Source organism: Lepisma saccharinum, chromosome 18 (genome assembly GCF_977018435.1).
Source record: "Lepisma saccharinum chromosome 18, izLepSacc3.1, whole genome shotgun sequence".
Lineage (NCBI taxonomy): Eukaryota > Metazoa > Arthropoda > Insecta > Zygentoma > Lepismatidae > Lepisma > Lepisma saccharinum.
The window spans coordinates 2,345,398-2,364,495 of NC_139246.1; the positions used below are offsets into that span (position 1 = coordinate 2,345,398).

Below are 19,098 nucleotides of genomic sequence, written 5' to 3' on the forward strand. Positions count from 1 at the left end.
TATTATTAATAATAATAATACAAGTATTATTATCATATATTTATATATAGTGTTTTCGGGCGTTTCAATGTGACTGCCCCCAACAATATTTGTCGCCCCCCTTCCGCCCCCCCCCCAGTCACTTTTCTCTGGCGCTGTCATTGCTACCAGACCACAACTGCCGAAGGGAAGGAAAACTAAGAACTATTTTAAAAAAATGTTTATCGTGTCGCTTATTGTTCCGGATTATTAAAATGTTCAAAAACGTCCAGTAGCCCTTCCGAACAGCCACCTGCCGCGTTCTTAAGCTGTGAACGGAAAAAGAAACACAGACAATTTAATTCGTAAAGTGAGAATGGATCTTATGAGGGATTGTTGACGTTAAAGGACAGGTTCCGTGCGATTGTTGACAGTCGATTGAAGCAGCAAACAAAAGGAACGATGTTTTGGCATTTTTTTCCTCTTACATATCTCCAAAATGTTCCAGTCGGAACTTTGCAACGTGGAAGTTGCATAGCAACAAATATGCACAAGAAGAAGAACAAGTTTACCCCAAAGGATGCATTCAGTAAATAAAATCCGGCTACGTTCTGCCTGCATGTCGCCATGGTGTCCGTGAAACAACAGGGGGTACGGCCGTCATCGTTACCCCCCCTCTGGAGCCGCCGGTGACTGTTTATTCAAGGCAGCAAAGAAGGATTGGGGCGAATGTTTTATTTGTTGAGTGAAGAGTCTACTAATTATTATTGTTTTAAATATATAGTTCGTATGTCTAAATTTCCTACTGTGATACAGCCTGTATTTTACTTCAAAACCGACGCGAATACTATTTTGAAGTAAACACTGAACAGCCATATGCGCACGTATTTGGCTATAACAAATAAGGCTGTGATGTGTGTAACACCGCAATAAATTAATCTCCTAGTGTTGTAATGATATATATATTATTAAAAGTTATTAATTGTAATTAGTTCTTCATGGACTTCAAAGTAAATTTCACAATAAGTATTTTAGGACCAAAGAAGTGTCAATGAAATATAAATATAATTTGGTAACTTAATGTAAACACCATAATTTTCGTACTTTGAATATTGTGAATTTTATGTAATTTAATTTACTAGTTCGTATTGGGGAATATATTTCAAAACCGTACGATTGATTGATTGATTGATTGATTTAGTTTATTTTACTTCGCGTTTTGTGCCTCTTGGCTAATTTGCGAAGATGAGGATGAGTGATGAAAGGATGAAATTGATGAATGGACATTCACAAACAACCAAGCCCGACCAGGATTCGAACCCGGGACCCTTGGCGTCGCAGCGCGATGTGCTAACCGCTCGGCCACAGGGTCGGGCAAAAAAAAAAACCGTACGAGAAGGGTTTCATTAGAATATACAACTTCTGTCGTAATATACGGGTAATGCATGCAGCTTTATGCTAGTGTGTCCGTAAAGTGGTATATCAACTTGAAGTAACATATGTAATACACTCACATTCACTGCGACGGGTTACATGTGCTACATTTTTCAACAGTGCCAATGTTATTCTCTTATTCTTTTAAGAGAAAACATTATTTTCCCAAATCTTGAGCATTTATTAGCATCTAAACTTGCGAAGTGGTGTTTGTGCAGCCGCCATTTTTAAAGATGCGATTTTAAGGATCGTGTGAGACCCCTTTTGCTGTTTTCGCGAACTGAAGACGTAAAAAATCTTATGGCAGTTTCGGGTCGGAGGTGGGTAGGGAAGTGTGGACATACTTAACACCGTGTGAGACTGGCTTAACTCTCGGTAAATGGAGTGGGAATGGGGGAGTGAAAGGGAAATATTCAAATATTGCTACTGTGTCAACTAACCTGGATTTTCAGCATGAAACTTGGAACAATTCTGTGTCCGGCCATGCTCATGCATCAGAAACTCGTGTTCTGGAATGGAAAATTAGCAGATTAAAGAGGGATTTTATCATATGTGCCCCCCCCCCCCCCACAGAACTTTACTTTCAACATTGCTCAGAGCAGAAAATGTAGAATTTAATCGTGGTTAAACTGTAGGAAACACTCTACAAGACAAAATAAACTAAATAACTATTCTCGGACCCTAGTTTGGTAACACTTAGCTACGTATATTTTTTTTGACTCGTGACATTTTCATTAGAGCAACTTAACGGACTGTTACAAACCACTCTTGTAGGAACCCACCGCCCGAACGTTGAACTTAACAAATCAATTAAGCTAATAGTTTCATAGTATTTAATGCAAAAGTAGTAAAAATAAGCGGTAAATTTCTCGTATCGGACAAACGGCTGAAATTTGTTAGTTCATTTAATTTGAATATTCGTACTTACGTATTCTGCATTGAGAAACATTGTTGAAGGTGGCATTTCTCTTATTTAACGGAAATAAGCTCTATTTGCGACATATCGAGTAAGTTTTCTTCGTTTCTTTTTGCCTTCGGTAACACACAAAATGGCGGTCACAGTTTCACTACCGTACTCGGCATGCAGTGTTTCCACCCCACAGCACCCAAAAATACCTACGTAACCCCACAAACCATTGACGCATAGCCCCACAAACCATTGATACATAGCCCCACGAACCATTTCCGGTAAGGTTAGGTTAGGTAAGGTAGGGTCACGTTTAGGTCACACTACTTAAAAAATTGGTTTATAAAAAAAAATGCGTAGCCCCACACACCATTCTCGCATAGCCCCACGAACCATTGACACATAGCCCCACAAACCATTTGCGGAAACGTGCCTTCTTCAGTTACAAAAACACGTGTTTGGAAACACTGACCGGCATTGACCGTGATTACGTCATCACACACAGGCAACATCCGGCTGGAAGGAAATGGATGCAATAGCTTCCGTGCATCGGTCACACATTTATATCGAAAAATATATGATTTACTGGCAAAATTCAATGAACGATGCGAGAAAACACTTTCCCGAACTTCCAGAAGTATAAGGAAAATGCATTCGGTCAGTAATTTCTCCTGTAAATTTGAAGAAATCTGTTTGTCCGATACGAGAAATTTACCAAATAAACTTCCGTTTCCGTACAAAAAATACACATTTCCAGCAATTCTGTTATGCACAAAGATGTTACGATTCATTTGATCGATTGAGCTGCTATCTGTTGGAGGATTCTAAATAAGTTTAAATATGTACCGGTTTCCGGGCATTGAGTTTTTCACCCATATAAACCCGCGCTGCTGTATACTAAGCAAAGTGAGTAACGCTGACTGAGCGCTCGGATACCTGATACACCAAAAAGAATTGTTCAAAAGTTAGGTTTGCAACCCTGGACCGAAAGATTGCACAGCAGTAGCACGATAAGTGTAAACAATAGAACATCTGGGCGCATTGTTTTTGGTTGAATGGGTCCTTGCGTGTGTTCCTGCGTTATGTTGTACACGCAACTTGTCCCTCAACCCCCGCATTTGGCTACGCATGCAGAAGGTCCGAGGTTAAGTAGACGGACATTTCGCATCACGCGTCTCATCAATCCCTGCTTAGTCCATTTTTCAAGCAACCCCGCTGTATTGGACAGAAAGAATGACAACTCGTTCCTTCCCCACTGGTGATTCACGCTCAGGATAAGAGATGTCGCTGCCATTATTTCCAAATTACGATGACACTCAATGGAGCACTCTTAACGGTGTTGCAGTTCATCTCAAATCAGAAGTAACATGAGAATGTAGTTCAAAAGTAAGCTTACTTAGGGGAACATTTAATACAAGTATAAAATTATAGATACAATGTAAAACAACTTCTCATGGTTATATACTGCAGTTTGTTTTTAATTAATCATGGTCCATTGTCCACATACGTTCTAATTTCATTTCATGACAAACATTGAGATTGACGTGTGGAAACTTGCTGTTGTGTGGAATCTCGAAATGTAAAATATAAATAGTGGCTTACTATTCAGGGAGTCTTACGCGGGAGCTCAGCGTTCGATTCCCGGGTTGCTGTTCTCAAGTGTAATTCTTGCTGCAATGTTCGATTGACGCCTCATTTCAACGCTACATACCCTCGATAAAAGTTTTTTCCCCCCTGAATATATACACGCAATATTTCAGCGCAGGTTCACAGCCCTAATGAACTGACTTTATAATTACGATAAATAAATTATCTACTTGTAAATAAGCAGGTTGAAATCCGTTTGGTATGTCTGAATCAAACGTAATTGGTTCTCTAATATTACACATCCGGTCATAGAAAATCTACAACAAAGATTGGAGCTTCGTCGTGCTGACCACACGTCACCCCGTAACTGGTTGGACGATCTCCCATTTCTGGTGGGAGTGAGCCCGGCAATTCGGTACACCGTGGCCCTCAAACCTCGGGTTTCTATGATTGATTGATTGATTTGGTGTTTTAAGTCCACTTTATGCACAGTAAGGCTAATCGGGACTGGACCTACAGTTTAAAGTGGGATCCGAAACATTATCTGCCTCCACTGGGTACCGAACTGGGTACCTTTTGACTACATCTAAGCCTTGTCTACAAAGACAAAGTAGACGGTCCTTGCCCCCCCCCCCCTTCCCCCGATTTGGCACCCAATGGCATCCACTGCTCGTCTCGTATTGTCAAGAGTTATATTTTGACATCAATAACTCACTGAATATTTTGATTTTGATTTTGAATTTAAAATTTTGGGAGCGTCAGCACTTAGGCTATTTTGCTCCCGTCACATTATACGGGGGCCAGCCCCTTATCATTACAAATAACAACTCTAGCGTTGCATAACTAAAAATGTTAAAATGTTCTGACTTCTGTTAAAAGCTGAGGCCGTCAACGGGCACTCAGCACACACACAAGGACAACAAACACACACAAAATTATACTGGCCATAGTGCCAGTCGCCAGAGCCTCGTTAGTCTTTAGTCCAGGGTGCACTACGTGGAAGTGAGGTTGACTTTTGGGCGCCTATGTGGAAGGTCACCCCTGAATATGAATATGACATACGTATAGCTATAAGCTATTATTAATTGATATATGTAAAATACATATTTTTAACGCAATCCTTGCTTAGAATAGGATTCTTTTATCTACGATAAGTTTGCTGCTTCAATATAATCCGTCCTTTTTTGGGTTTTTACATAATTTTTCACACGAGTCTAAATGCTACTTGCACTCTACAAAGACTTTAACTGACCTGACGTCACTTTTTCTATGGCTGGGTTTGTCTGGAGGCATATATTACCACTACACATCAATTTATTTTCTCGGCCTATCACTTTGCTTAGGGAAAGTCACTTCCACACAGAAGAATTACACTAAACCAGTGCAAATGCATAATTTGCAACTAAAGTTGATTGATTGATTGAATTATTGTTTTAAGTCCACTTTATGCACAGAAAGGCTCATCAAGACTGGACCTACAGTTTAAAGTGGGATCCGAACCACTATGTGCCTCCACCGTGTATCGAACCCGGGACCCCTTGATTACAAGGCGAGGACGCTACCACTGCGCCATCGGGTAGCCCCGCAACTAAAGTTCTATGAAGGGTAGTCAGGTTCAACAATCAAAACACCGCTTTAATACATCCCCATGCAAGTATACCTTTTTGGAGCAGGAATTGTTACAATTTTGCGCGTAGTCATCGACACTAGGCAAGCCCAGGCAACTAGCAACTTATGTGATGAGAACGAGAAAGGTAAATACTTTTTCGAAGTGCTTAATTATTTTATGATGCAAGTATCACTTTAGGCTTTATATCGTATATTTATATCGTATTATTATATTGAACGTACTTTACATGAGATCTTTGTTATGATTTGCTTTTATTAAAAAAATTACCCATAAAATCTAGAATTTAATCAGAATTCTATTTCAAAAGACTGCTTGGAATTTTCTAGGAAGTAGCTCTCTTCATTATTAAAGTTGTTCTTAAATTCGTTATCATTTAATGTATATAAAATTAGCTACTCCATCTTTTGCAAAATGATTGAACTAAATTTCAGCGATTCCCACGGATACGTTTCTGGGTGGAATCTCTCCTTTCAGGCAGTGTTTAGTAACTTCCGGTGAAACAATTGAGGAGTGCCTAGTTGCGTGAGCTCCCGACAGATGGCAGAACTAACTACCATAACGACATATCGCCATATAATTACCGACAAGAGAAAAGATTTGTCCCTACTTTTCCACTATAAGTGCATTTTTCTCCTTCACATTACTTTCTGTTACAATTAATAACTGCTCAACGGATGTTTCTCAGAAGAATACAATCCTTCACAAACGTTCGGTTGGCTTATTTTGAACCATCTGGCAACTGTTTACACTAACATTTAACCTGCAACAATGAATTGGACATTTTACAATAGAAAACAAACGGTCTATGAACACCACATGAAAAAATATCGTAATGGCGTTTTAATGAAAGGGGCTGCTTCAGAAATAAGAGGTTTATAAATTGTTCTTCATGTCAATTGAAATTTAACAGTTGGTTCATTTCAATTTACCAACAATCATCGTCTCGCTGTAATCAAGAGAGCACGGGTTTGAAGAACAACCAGTTATGGTCTTAGAGCTTTGTTCTTCGTCATTGGTTGAATGGGAGGCAAATCTTGGGCGTTCTTTGTGTTATTTTCTTTACTTTATATTTAGGCTTAAACAAACTAACGACGATGTAAAAATTACTTTTATTTAGGATGAATTCTTCTCTTTCCTTTGTTATTTAATGACTTTCGTCCCATTTTGCCATATGGTATCGCCTTTAGTCATTTTATTGCACATTAATTTCTCTTTAATGGATAACAAGCCAACTGACTATACAATGTACTGGTTCCTTGATATCAAATAGAACAATGCTTCTCAACAGAGAATACGTTATACCATTGAGTATACAATTGCATTTCATGTCTGCGTGTGTGGTTGTATGTTTATGTATTTGAATGCTCTTGTGCTGCCATCTGTCAACGAAAATTCAAGCTTGTTATTTCAAAGCGGTATTTTCATTGTCAAGAACATGGAACAATGGCGCAGTAGTAGCATGTTCGCCTTATAACGAAGGGGTTCGATACCCGGCACACAGTCCTTCGGGTCCCACTTTAAACTGTATATTCTATCCGAACCATAGGCGCCAACTCCATGGAGCTTGGGGGGGGGGGGCTCGAGTTCCCCAATGTTAACTATTTGAGGGCAAAGTCCCCAAATAATTTTGCTTAAGAGGATCTAATGTATTATTTTGCTTCTCTTGTAAAGTTTACTCTGAATTGTGCCATATGAACTTAACTTTAAAAACACATTTGACATGTTCTAGACCATCAACTTTGGGGGCTGAGACCGCTAAACCATCAACTTTGGGGGGGACTATGACCAGAGACAGCAAAATACATGACTTATTACTATATACTAAGTATATAATTGTGAGTATTGTTAACATTTTTACTAAAAACAGTTTCAAAAGAAGATGTGTATGAAGTAGGAGAGTGGATGGGACGTTCGGGCTACAAATGGTTCTCACATGACATTCAGAACGAGATCATTGATATATAAGGGAGATCTGTTTTGCGCTCCATGGTAACAGATATTAAAAGTCGGGAATATTTTGCTATTATGGCAAAACGTGTGACATATCCATCCGTGAACAATTGACATTCTGATTCGAACTGTAAATGAAAATTTTAATATTTTTGAGGAATTCATGGGCTTTTACGAGATTCCGAACACTGAGGTCAAAACTTAAAAAAAGGGAGGGGGTGAGTCATTCAGCAATTTATTTCGGTGATCAGAGCCCCCAATAATTTTGACAAGTCGGCGCCCCTGATCCGAACATAAAATGGTTTTAGTATTGCTATGCTTGTATTTTCAAATATGGAAGAGCATACTTTGCGTAAGTCTATGTACGAATTCCTAATGTTCCTATTTTTTTGCTGTGAAGATATGTCAAAGTCATTATGCTGGGGTTATTTGTTGACGTGGTCGTTACACACTTTACAGTGAAATTATACATGGTGTTCATAAAGTCCCGGTACCATTACAAATGTAATGTACATTGTAATGGTACCGGGACTTTACGAACACCCTGTATTATGGTATCACTAGTAAACCTGTATTCCATGTTAGAAAAACACTAAAGGCGCTGAACAAGGCAGTCTAGGTATAAAGAAATACTACACAAGTAACGATTCATCCCTATATCACGGTCCTTTGTAAGTTGTTGAAACGTTACCTGTGAAGTGTTTTTTTATACATAATAATAATAATAATAAAGACTGGCTTGTTCGGCGTCTTTAGTGTTCTCTTCTAAGTTATATTGATATGTAAAAACTGAAATGATGATTTTATTTAAATCTCGCAGAAGTAAGGCACAATTTATATGCACGTTGCTTCAAGTAATGTTTTAAATTAAATATTCAACAAAAACAAGCTTTCAAATAAGAGTCGGTCTTGCCTCGGTTCTTGAAGAGTGATCTCGAATGTGAGACCGATACTTTACCTCTAGGGATGGACGATATCGGAAATTTCAAACCGCGACATATCTTCAAGAAAATAATGTCACAGACGATACGATATTTTTTCAGTATCGTGATACCGGCGATATATCGTCTCCACGATATATGTCGCCAAATATCGTGACGATATATCGCCGACACGGTATATATCGCCAAATATCTTGACAATATATCGCCGACACGATATATATCGCCAAATATCTTGACAATATATCGCCGACACGATATATATCGCTAAATATCGTGACAATATATCGCCGACACGATATATATCGCTAAATATCTTGACAATATATCGCCGACACAATATATATCGCTAAATATCTTGACAATATATCGCCGACACTATATATATATATATCGCTAAATATCTTGACGATATATCGCCGACACTATATATATATATCGCTAAATATCTTGACAATATATCGCCGACACAATATATATCGCTAAATATCTTGACAATATATCGCCGACAATATATATGTCGCTAAATATCTTGACAATATTTCGCCGACACGATATATATCGCTAAATATCTTGACAATATATCGCCGACACGATATATATCGCCAAATATTGTGACAATATATCGCCGACACTATATATATATCGCTAAATATCTTGACGATATATCGCCGACACTATATATATATATATCGCTAAATATCTTGACAATATATCGCCGACACTATATATATATATATCGCTAAATATCTTGACAATATATCGCCGACACGATTTATATCGGTAAATATCTTGACGATATACCGCCGACACGATATATATCGCTAAATATCTTGACGATATATCGCCGACACGATATATATCGCTAAATATCTTGACAATATATCGCCGACACGATATATATCGCTAAATATCTTGACGATATATCGCCGACACGATATATATCGCGAAATATCGTGACAATATATCGCCGACACGATATATATCGCTAAATATCTTGACAATATATCGCCGACACGATATATATCGCTAAATATCTTGACAATATATCGCCGACACGATATATATCGCTAAATATCTTGACGATATATCGCCGACACGATATATATCGCCAAATATCGTGACAATATATCGCCGACACGATATATATCGCTAAATATCTTGACAATATATCGCCGACACGATATATATCGCTAAATATCTTGACAATATATCGCCGACACTATATATATATCGCTAAATATCTTGACGATATATCGCCGACACGATATATATCGCCAAATATCGTGACAATATATCGCCGACACGATATATATCGCTAAAAATCTTGACGATATATCGCCGACACTATATATATATATCGCTAAATATCTTGACAATATATCGCCGACAGTATATATATCGCTAAATATCGTGACAATATATCGCCGACACGATATATATCGCTAAATATCTTGACAATATATCGCCGACACTATATATATACATATATATCGGCAAATATCTTGACGATATATCGCCGACACGATATATATCGCCAAATATCGTGACAATATATCGCCGACACGATATATATCGCTAAATATCTTGACAATATATCACCGACACGGCATATATCGCCAAATATCTTGACAATATATCGCCGACACGATATATATCGCCAAATATCGTGACAATATATCGCCGACACGATATATATCGCTAAATATCTTGACGATATATCGCCGACACGATATATATCGCTAAATATCTTGACGATATATCGCCGACACTATATATATCGCTAAATATCTTGACGATATATCGCCGACACGATATATATCGCCAAACATCGTGACAATATATCGCCGACACGATATATATCGCCAAATATCTTGACAATATATCGCCGACACGATATACGTATATCGCCAAATATCGTGACAATATATGGCCGACACGATATATATATATCGCTAAATATCTTGACAATATATCGCCGACACGATATATATCGCTAAATATCTTGACGATATATCGCCGACACGATATATATCGCCAAATATCGTGACGATATATCGCCGACACGATATATATCGCTAAATATCTTGACAATATATCGCCGACACTATATATATAGCCAAATATCGTGACAATATATCGCCGACACGATATATATCGCCAAATATCGTGACAATATATCGCCGACACGATATATATCGCCAAATATCGTGACAATATATCGCCGACACGATATATATCGCCAAATATCGTGACAATATATCGCCGACACGATATATATCGCTAAATATCTTGACGATATATCGCCGACACGATATATATCGCTAAATATCTTGACGATATATCGCCGACACTATATATATCGCTAAATATCTTGACGATATATCGCCGACACGATATATATCGCCAAACATCGTGACAATATATCGCCGACACGATATATATCGCCAAATATCTTGACAATATATCGCCGACACGATATACGTATATCGCCAAATATCGTGACAATATATGGCCGACACGATATATATATATCGCTAAATATCTTGACAATATATCGCCGACACGATATATATCGCTAAATATCTTGACGATATATCGCCGACACGATATATATCGCCAAATATCGTGACGATATATCGCCGACACGATATATATCGCTAAATATCTTGACAATATATCGCCGACACGATATATATAGCCAAATATCGTGACAATATATCGCCGACACGATATATATCGCCAAATATCGTGACAATATATCGCCGACACGATATATATCGCCAAATATCGTGACAATATATCGCCGACACGATATATATCGCCAAATATCGTGACAATATATCGCCGACACGATATATATCGCTAAATATCTTGACAATATATCGCCGACACGATATATATCGCTAAATATCTTGACGATATATCGCCGACACGATATATATCGCTAAATATCTTGACAATATATCGCCGACACGATATATATCGCCAAATATCATGACAATATATCGCCGACACGATATATATCGCCAAATATCGTGACAATATATCGCCGACACGATATATATCGCTAAATATCGTGACAATATATCGCCGACACGATATATATCGCCAAATATCGTGACAATATATCGCCGACACGATATATATCGCTAAATATCTTGACAATATATCGCCGACACGATATATAAATATCGTGACAATATATCGCCGACACGATATATATCGCCAAATATTGTGACAATATATCGCCGACACGATATATATCGCTAAATATCTTGACAATATATCGCCGACACGATATATATCGCTAAATATCTTGACGATATATCGCCGACACGATATATATCGCGAAATATCGTGACAATATATCGCCGACACGATATATATCGCTAAATATCTTGACAATATATCGCCGACACGATATATATCGCTAAATATCTTGACAATATATCGCCGACACGATATATATCGCTAAATATCTTGACGATATATCGCCGACACGATATATATCGCCAAATATCGTGACAATATATCGCCGACACGATATATATCGCTAAATATCTTGACAATATATCGCCGACACGATATATATCGCTAAATATCTTGACAATATATCGCCGACACTATATATATATATCGCTAAATATCTTGACGATATATCGCCGACACGATATATATCGCCAAATATCGTGACAATATATCGCCGACACGATATATATCGCTAAAAATCTTGACGATATATCGCCGACACTATATATATATATATCGCTAAATATCTTGACAATATATCGCCGACAGTATATATATCGCTAAATATCTTGACAATATATCGCCGACAGATTTTCATCGCTAAATATCTTGACAATATATCGCCGACACTATATATATCGCTAAATATCGTGACAATATATCGCCGACACTATATATATATATATATATATATATATATATATATATATATATATCTTGACGATATATCGCCGACACTATATATATATCGCTAAATATCTTGACGATATATCGCCGACACGATATATATCGCTAAATATCTTGACAATATATCGCCGACACGATATATATCGCTAAATATCTTGACAATATATCGCCGACACGATATATATCGCTAAATATCTTGACGATATATCGCCCACACGATATATATCGCCAAATATCGTGACGATATATCGCCGACACGATATATATCGCTAAATATCTTGACAATATATCGCCGACACTATATATATATATCGGCAAATATCTTGACGATATATCGCCGACACGATATATATCGCCAAATATCGTGACAATATATCGCCGACACGATATATATCGCTAAATATCTTGACAATATATCGCCGACACTATATATATACATATATATCGGCAAATATCTTGACGATATATCGCCGACACGATATATATCGCCAAATATCGTGACAATATATCGCCGACACGATATATATCGCTAAATATCTTGACAATATATCACCGACACGGCATATATCGCCAAATATCTTGACAATATATCGCCGACACGATATATATCGCCAAATATCGTGACAATATATCGCCGACACGATATATATCGCTAAATATCTTGACGATATATCGCCGACACGATATATATCGCTAAATATCTTGACGATATATCGCCGACACTATATATATCGCTAAATATCTTGACGATATATCGCCGACACGATATATATCGCCAAACATCGTGACAATATATCGCCGACACGATATATATCGCCAAATATCTTGACAATATATCGCCGACACGATATACGTATATCGCCAAATATCGTGACAATATATGGCCGACACGATATATATATATCGCTAAATATCTTGACAATATATCGCCGACACGATATATATCGCTAAATATCTTGACGATATATCGCCGACACGATATATATCGCCAAATATCGTGACGATATATCGCCGACACGATATATATCGCTAAATATCTTGACAATATATCGCCGACACGATATATATAGCCAAATATCGTGACAATATATCGCCGACACGATATATATCGCCAAATATCGTGACAATATATCGCCGACACGATATATATCGCCAAATATCGTGACAATATATCGCCGACACGATATATATCGCCAAATATCGTGACAATATATCGCCGACACGATATATATCGCTAAATATCTTGACAATATATCGCCGACACGATATATATCGCTAAATATCTTGACGATATATCGCCGACACGATATATATCGCTAAATATCTTGACAATATATCGCCGACACGATATATATCGCCAAATATCATGACAATATATCGCCGACACGATATATATCGCCAAATATCGTGACAATATATCGCCGACACGATATATATCGCTAAATATCGTGACAATATATCGCCGACACGATATATATCGCCAAATATCGTGACAATATATCGCCGACACGATATATATCGCTAAATATCTTGACAATATATCGCCGACACGATATATAAATATCGTGACAATATATCGCCGACACGATATATATCGCCAAATATTGTGACAATATATCGCCGACACGATATATATATCGCTAAATATCTTGACAATATATCGCCGACACGATATATATCGCTAAATATCGTGACAATATATCGCCGACACGATATATATCGCTAAATATCTTGACGATATATCGCCGACACGATATAAATTGCCAAAATATCGTGACGATATATCGCCGACACGATATTTTTTTCAATATCGCGATATATCGTCTTTTATCGCCCACCACTACTATTTACCCCGTCTCGAAGCCTTTCCGAACGATGTATATTTATAGCTCTTTTCAGTTCTTACGGCGGGCGCTCTAGAAGCTGGCAGGGGAAGTGGGGAGCGGGGAAGCGACCAATCCAGCACGATAAGAAACGTAGCGGCCAGTAGAACGAGTTTCACGTAGTACTTTTTCCGGCCGCGTGGTGTCTCTCGGCGCCACTGCTGTTGTCTGGTTGGTCTGTTGCGTCATTCCCGCAACCCACTTCCCCTGCCAGCTTCTAGAGCTTATAGTGACATGCAGGGGACAAAATGTCTCGTTTCAGAAATGTTCAGTGAAAGTCGTCAAAACTCAGGACGGTGCTGGATGGAAGGAGAAATAGACTGCCAGTTGTTTTTGAATTTTATACAAAAAAACAGAGTAGGAAGTCGTTCCTTTGTGTCATGTTGACTGGATGTAACGTTTCGATAGATGTTGGTTTGGAGGAAAAAAATAGCAGGGGTGTCGCCTCGGGAGTACGTCGATGAAAGAGGCACTTGACATGCCCTCCCCGAAACATTTGACAATCGCTTTGCGTGTGGTGATGGCTGTTTGTCCGCGAACCGGACTGAAAGATTCATGGGGAGTGACAGCGCCTCGACCGTCATTACCCTGAAATTACCTCGACGGACGTAACAGAATATCTGATCGCTCGAGGATCGGGGGGGGGGGAAGGGGGGGATGGGGTGACTTATCAGTTACCACGGCAACCGGAACGCAGCATCATTAAAAGATCATAGGGTCGTTCTTCCGACCGCGGCCTGTCCTCCATCCGAGAGGGGGCAAAGGGGGGGGGGGGCGAAATAAAAGGATGAAAAATTGACCTGTCAAATGTGAGTGGTAAGTAAAGTTATCCTGCGCAAACACCACCCTGCGCTCTTTTTTTTCTTTTGGCAAATCGCCCCCCCCCCCCCAGCGGGACCACAAGCATGAAAGGGTCTGGCCCCCGTAAGCCAAAGCTTTTTGATGGGATCACAAACAGAAAAGGTATGGGTATACCCTGTATCACCATGTTTTAAAAGTGCAAAAAAAAAATCAAGGAAAACTGTGTGAGTTTGCATTGTGGTGAAAGTGTGTACATTTGACGGTGACATATATGCAGTGAACTTTAAGACTGTAGTGACAAAAAAAAACGATACAAAAAGGGACAGAATGTATGAAAAAAAATGCTGGCCCTCATATGCTTTTCCATTAAAGGGTAAATATAGCGTTACACAAAGACCTGTATTCTTTTTGATACAGTTAAAATTTCCATTGGTCCATTCGTAAGTCTGTGAAGCTATTCTATTGGTTGCCAGTGTTGGAATGAAATGTGTGACGTCAGAGTCCTCTTCGGCTTAGGGGTGGTGCCGAGATCAGAATTGGCCACAGTCTTGTCTCTTGAATAAATCTGTCCGCTTGTTCGCAGCGTCGGAGCGAGGCGTCAAAAGGAAAGACCGCACTGAGAAAAGTTATACGCTGTGAGGTGACACGCTGTCACGCTCTTCTCCAGTCAGGATTTGAACCCATGACGCCTGGCATCGTAGCGCGCGTGCTGTGATAGCCACTCAGCCACACAGGTCGGCCGCTGCGTATAATAATAGGTAGTTATACTGCTATGTAGCAGTATAACTATTACGAATGACTTGGAGAAGACTCCAAGATGCAGTAATTTATCCACACACACCTATACCTACCCCACTAAAACTACTCACAAAGGCCCAAATTTAGGTCATTTTAGCACTAAATTTACCCTTACAACCCCCTACCCCGTAGATGGAAAACCGAGACGAGCTTTTGGGAGATATTAAACGAGTAATTGCTAACATTTAATGTTTTACATTATGTTCTTTACAAAATACTGACATGATAGGCTACACATATTAGAAATATAGGCTATAGCCTACACGCTAGGGAACCACACCATTCTACTTAAGGTTACGTACATAAAAACAAAACGAAACGAGTTAACACTTAATTTTAGATTTGTTTCAATAAAGCACTCCAAAGTTACTTGATGTAAGACCTTTTCATTGCTTCTGATACTGTGTTTAAACGTATTGTCCCGTGTGAATCAACTTTAAAATATTCTTACTGTACGTGAATTTTTTATAATCTTTACACTGCCCTGCCACCTATGGGAATAAAGCAAACTAATCATCTGCTGCGTACTCCTAATCTTTCTTCTTATTTGAGTGAAAAATGTTAACTGAAATGTCTAAGTCAATTTTTGAATTCGCACTTCTCTTCAACTATCAGATTTTCTGTGCAATACCGATTTTTTAAAATGTCAATATATATTCGTTTTGCGAAAGGCAAAACCTGATACGAGATTTGCTTCCATTCACAATAAAAATGTAGCTACTCATTGCGTGGCACAGTCGGAAACCCCCTGGTTCAGGCCCTCAGGCAGTGTTAGGCCACAACATATTGCGTGTAGCTTACGTAATACGGAAGTTACTAGCGCCGCCAAGTGGATGGTTTGAAAATGTCAGTCAGGAGGACAAAATGTTATTATAATGTTCTTAGAACATTTTAAAGTCTCTTCTGGGTTAACCAGTGAAGAAAACAATAGTGAAATGCTTTTAATTAGCGATATCTGAAAAATATGTAATAATTACTCACTTGTACAGTGGGATCCATGAGTATTACCGTGCAAATTGCCCATGAGTATTTTCATAATTTTATTCTTACATCCTATGTGTTTTTAAGAGATGGATTTTTATGTAGGCTATGCTGGTCCGGAAGTTGTTAACCGCTTGTTATGAGTTTTCATTTAATACTTGAAAGCTTGAAATACTTGAAGCTCTCATTTGGTCAAATAAAGTGCACGAACATGGTGATGGTAATATTCATGGATCCCACCGTACATGAAATGTATATTTTCAGAAATCTCACTAGCAATTTTTTTTTATTAATGCTGCTGATAGTACAAACAAATGACTGATTGATTTGGTTTATTTTAGCTTGGCTTTTCTGCCATATTTGGCTAATTGCAATTTGCGAACATGAAGATGAGTGATGATGATACGAGCCACGGAGGTCGGCCCGAAGTAATAATAACGAACGGAACGGGAAAAAAACACTGAAAGTGATGCAAAAGCGAGAGTGACTTCTGAAGTACCGTGTAGCATTGCTAATTGGCCCTATGCTTGGAAGTGCAAAATATATTCACATGATGAGGCGTTTTCTCTCACGCTCTCGTCTTGCGTAGGCCCTGATTGCTGCTCGCGCTGTGAGCGGTGACGTCATACCCCTCCTATGAGAGACGTGTACATTGAATGATGCCTTTTTGATGAGTAAACAGAGGGCGGGCCGAAATCTGGATGAGAAATGATTCCCCGGTAATGGATGAGCGTGAAACAGTGTTGCTAGGTAAATCTTGTTATTACCACGAAATGACAGTGGCAATACTTGCGCTTCGCTTGATGCTTATTAGAATTAGACTTGCTATATTTGTTTTGGGGAAACTGTTTCTCTTATTGGTTTTTAACATGAGTTTACTTATTAACGGAGGCAACACAATTATAAATCTAGTTTCTTCCAGGGATAATGAATAATTGAATTAATTAAAATTTTGAGTGCTTCGATATTTTGACCATTCTTTATCTGTACCTGTCCGGCCTCCGTTTTAGACAGGAATCTGTGACTTTGACGGCATCATTCACATTCCTTCCACATATACGCCAAAGATTAACAGCTCCCAAGCTTTGGGAACCAAGGGAAGTTTTATTGCTTCGGTCCGGGGGGGGGGGGGGGGAACGTACGGTAGGCACTATGATCGGTAAATTTCTCGTATCGGACAAACGGCTGAAATTTGCTAGTTCATTTAATTTGAATATTCGTACTTACGTATTCTGCATTGAGAAACATTGTTGAAGGTGGCATTAGGGCCTCCCTCATGGCGCAGTGGTAGCGTCATTGCCTTGTAATCAAGGGGTCCCGGATTCGATACCCGGTGGAGGCACAAGTGGTTCGGATCCCACTTTAAACTGTAGGTCCAGTCCCGATTAGCCTTACTGTGCATAAAGTGGACTTAAAACACCAACTCAAGATTTGAAGGTGGCATTTCGCTTATTTCACGGAAATAAGCTCTATTTGCGACATATCGAGTAAGTTTTCTAAGTTTGTTTTTGCCTTCGGTAACACGATCACAGTTTCACTACCGTACTCGGCATGCAGTGTTTCCACCCCACTGCACCCAAAAATACCTACGTAGCCCCACAAACCATTGACGCATAGCCCCACGAACCATTTCCGGTAAGGTTAAGTTAGGTAGTGTCACGTATAGGTTACAATAGTTAAAAATTGGTTTCGAAAAAAATATGCGTTGCTCCACACACCATTCTCGCATAACCCCACGAACCATTGACGCATAACCCCACGTACCATTGACAAATAGCCCTACGAACCATTGACACATAGCTCCACAAACCATTTGCGGAAACGTACCTTCTTCAGTTACAAAAACACGTGTTTGGAAACACTGACCGGGGTTACGTCATCACACGCAGGCTACATCCACCTGGAAGTAAATGGATGCAAGAGCTTCCGTGCATCGGCCACACATTTATATCGAAAAATAGATGATTTACCGGCAAAATTCAATGAACAATGCGAGAAAACACTTCCCCGAACTTCCACAAGTATAAAGAAACTTCATTTGGTAAATAATTTCTCCTGTAAATTTGAAGAAATCCTTTTCTCCGATACGAGAAATTTACCCTATGATTAAATATTATGCATTGTTTTCTTGAATGATATAAATATCTGTTCAAAAGTAGTATGGAGTAAGGGATAACGTATGATATTTCTAAATTGTATATTTTACTGGTATATTAGCTTTGGAGATCAATTCCAGCAACAGGCGTGACGAATCTCGAAATCCCTGGATTGCACTCCCTCCATTCGACC

The 19,098-nt window shown here is 38.8% G+C and overlaps 1 protein-coding gene across 2 annotated transcripts in view; it reads right to left on the reverse strand.

Moving 5' to 3' along the window:
* The window catches only part of LOC146002686 (uncharacterized), a 533,571-nt gene that overhangs the window by 222,547 nt on the left and 291,926 nt on the right, over positions 1-19,098 (reverse strand). For both annotated transcript variants that reach the window (XM_083140646.1, XM_083140647.1), the window contains exon 5: positions 1,833-1,901. In XM_083140646.1, the coding sequence (XP_082996772.1) occupies positions 1,833-1,901 (69 nt within the window). The remainder of the gene's footprint in view (positions 1-1,832; positions 1,902-19,098) is intronic.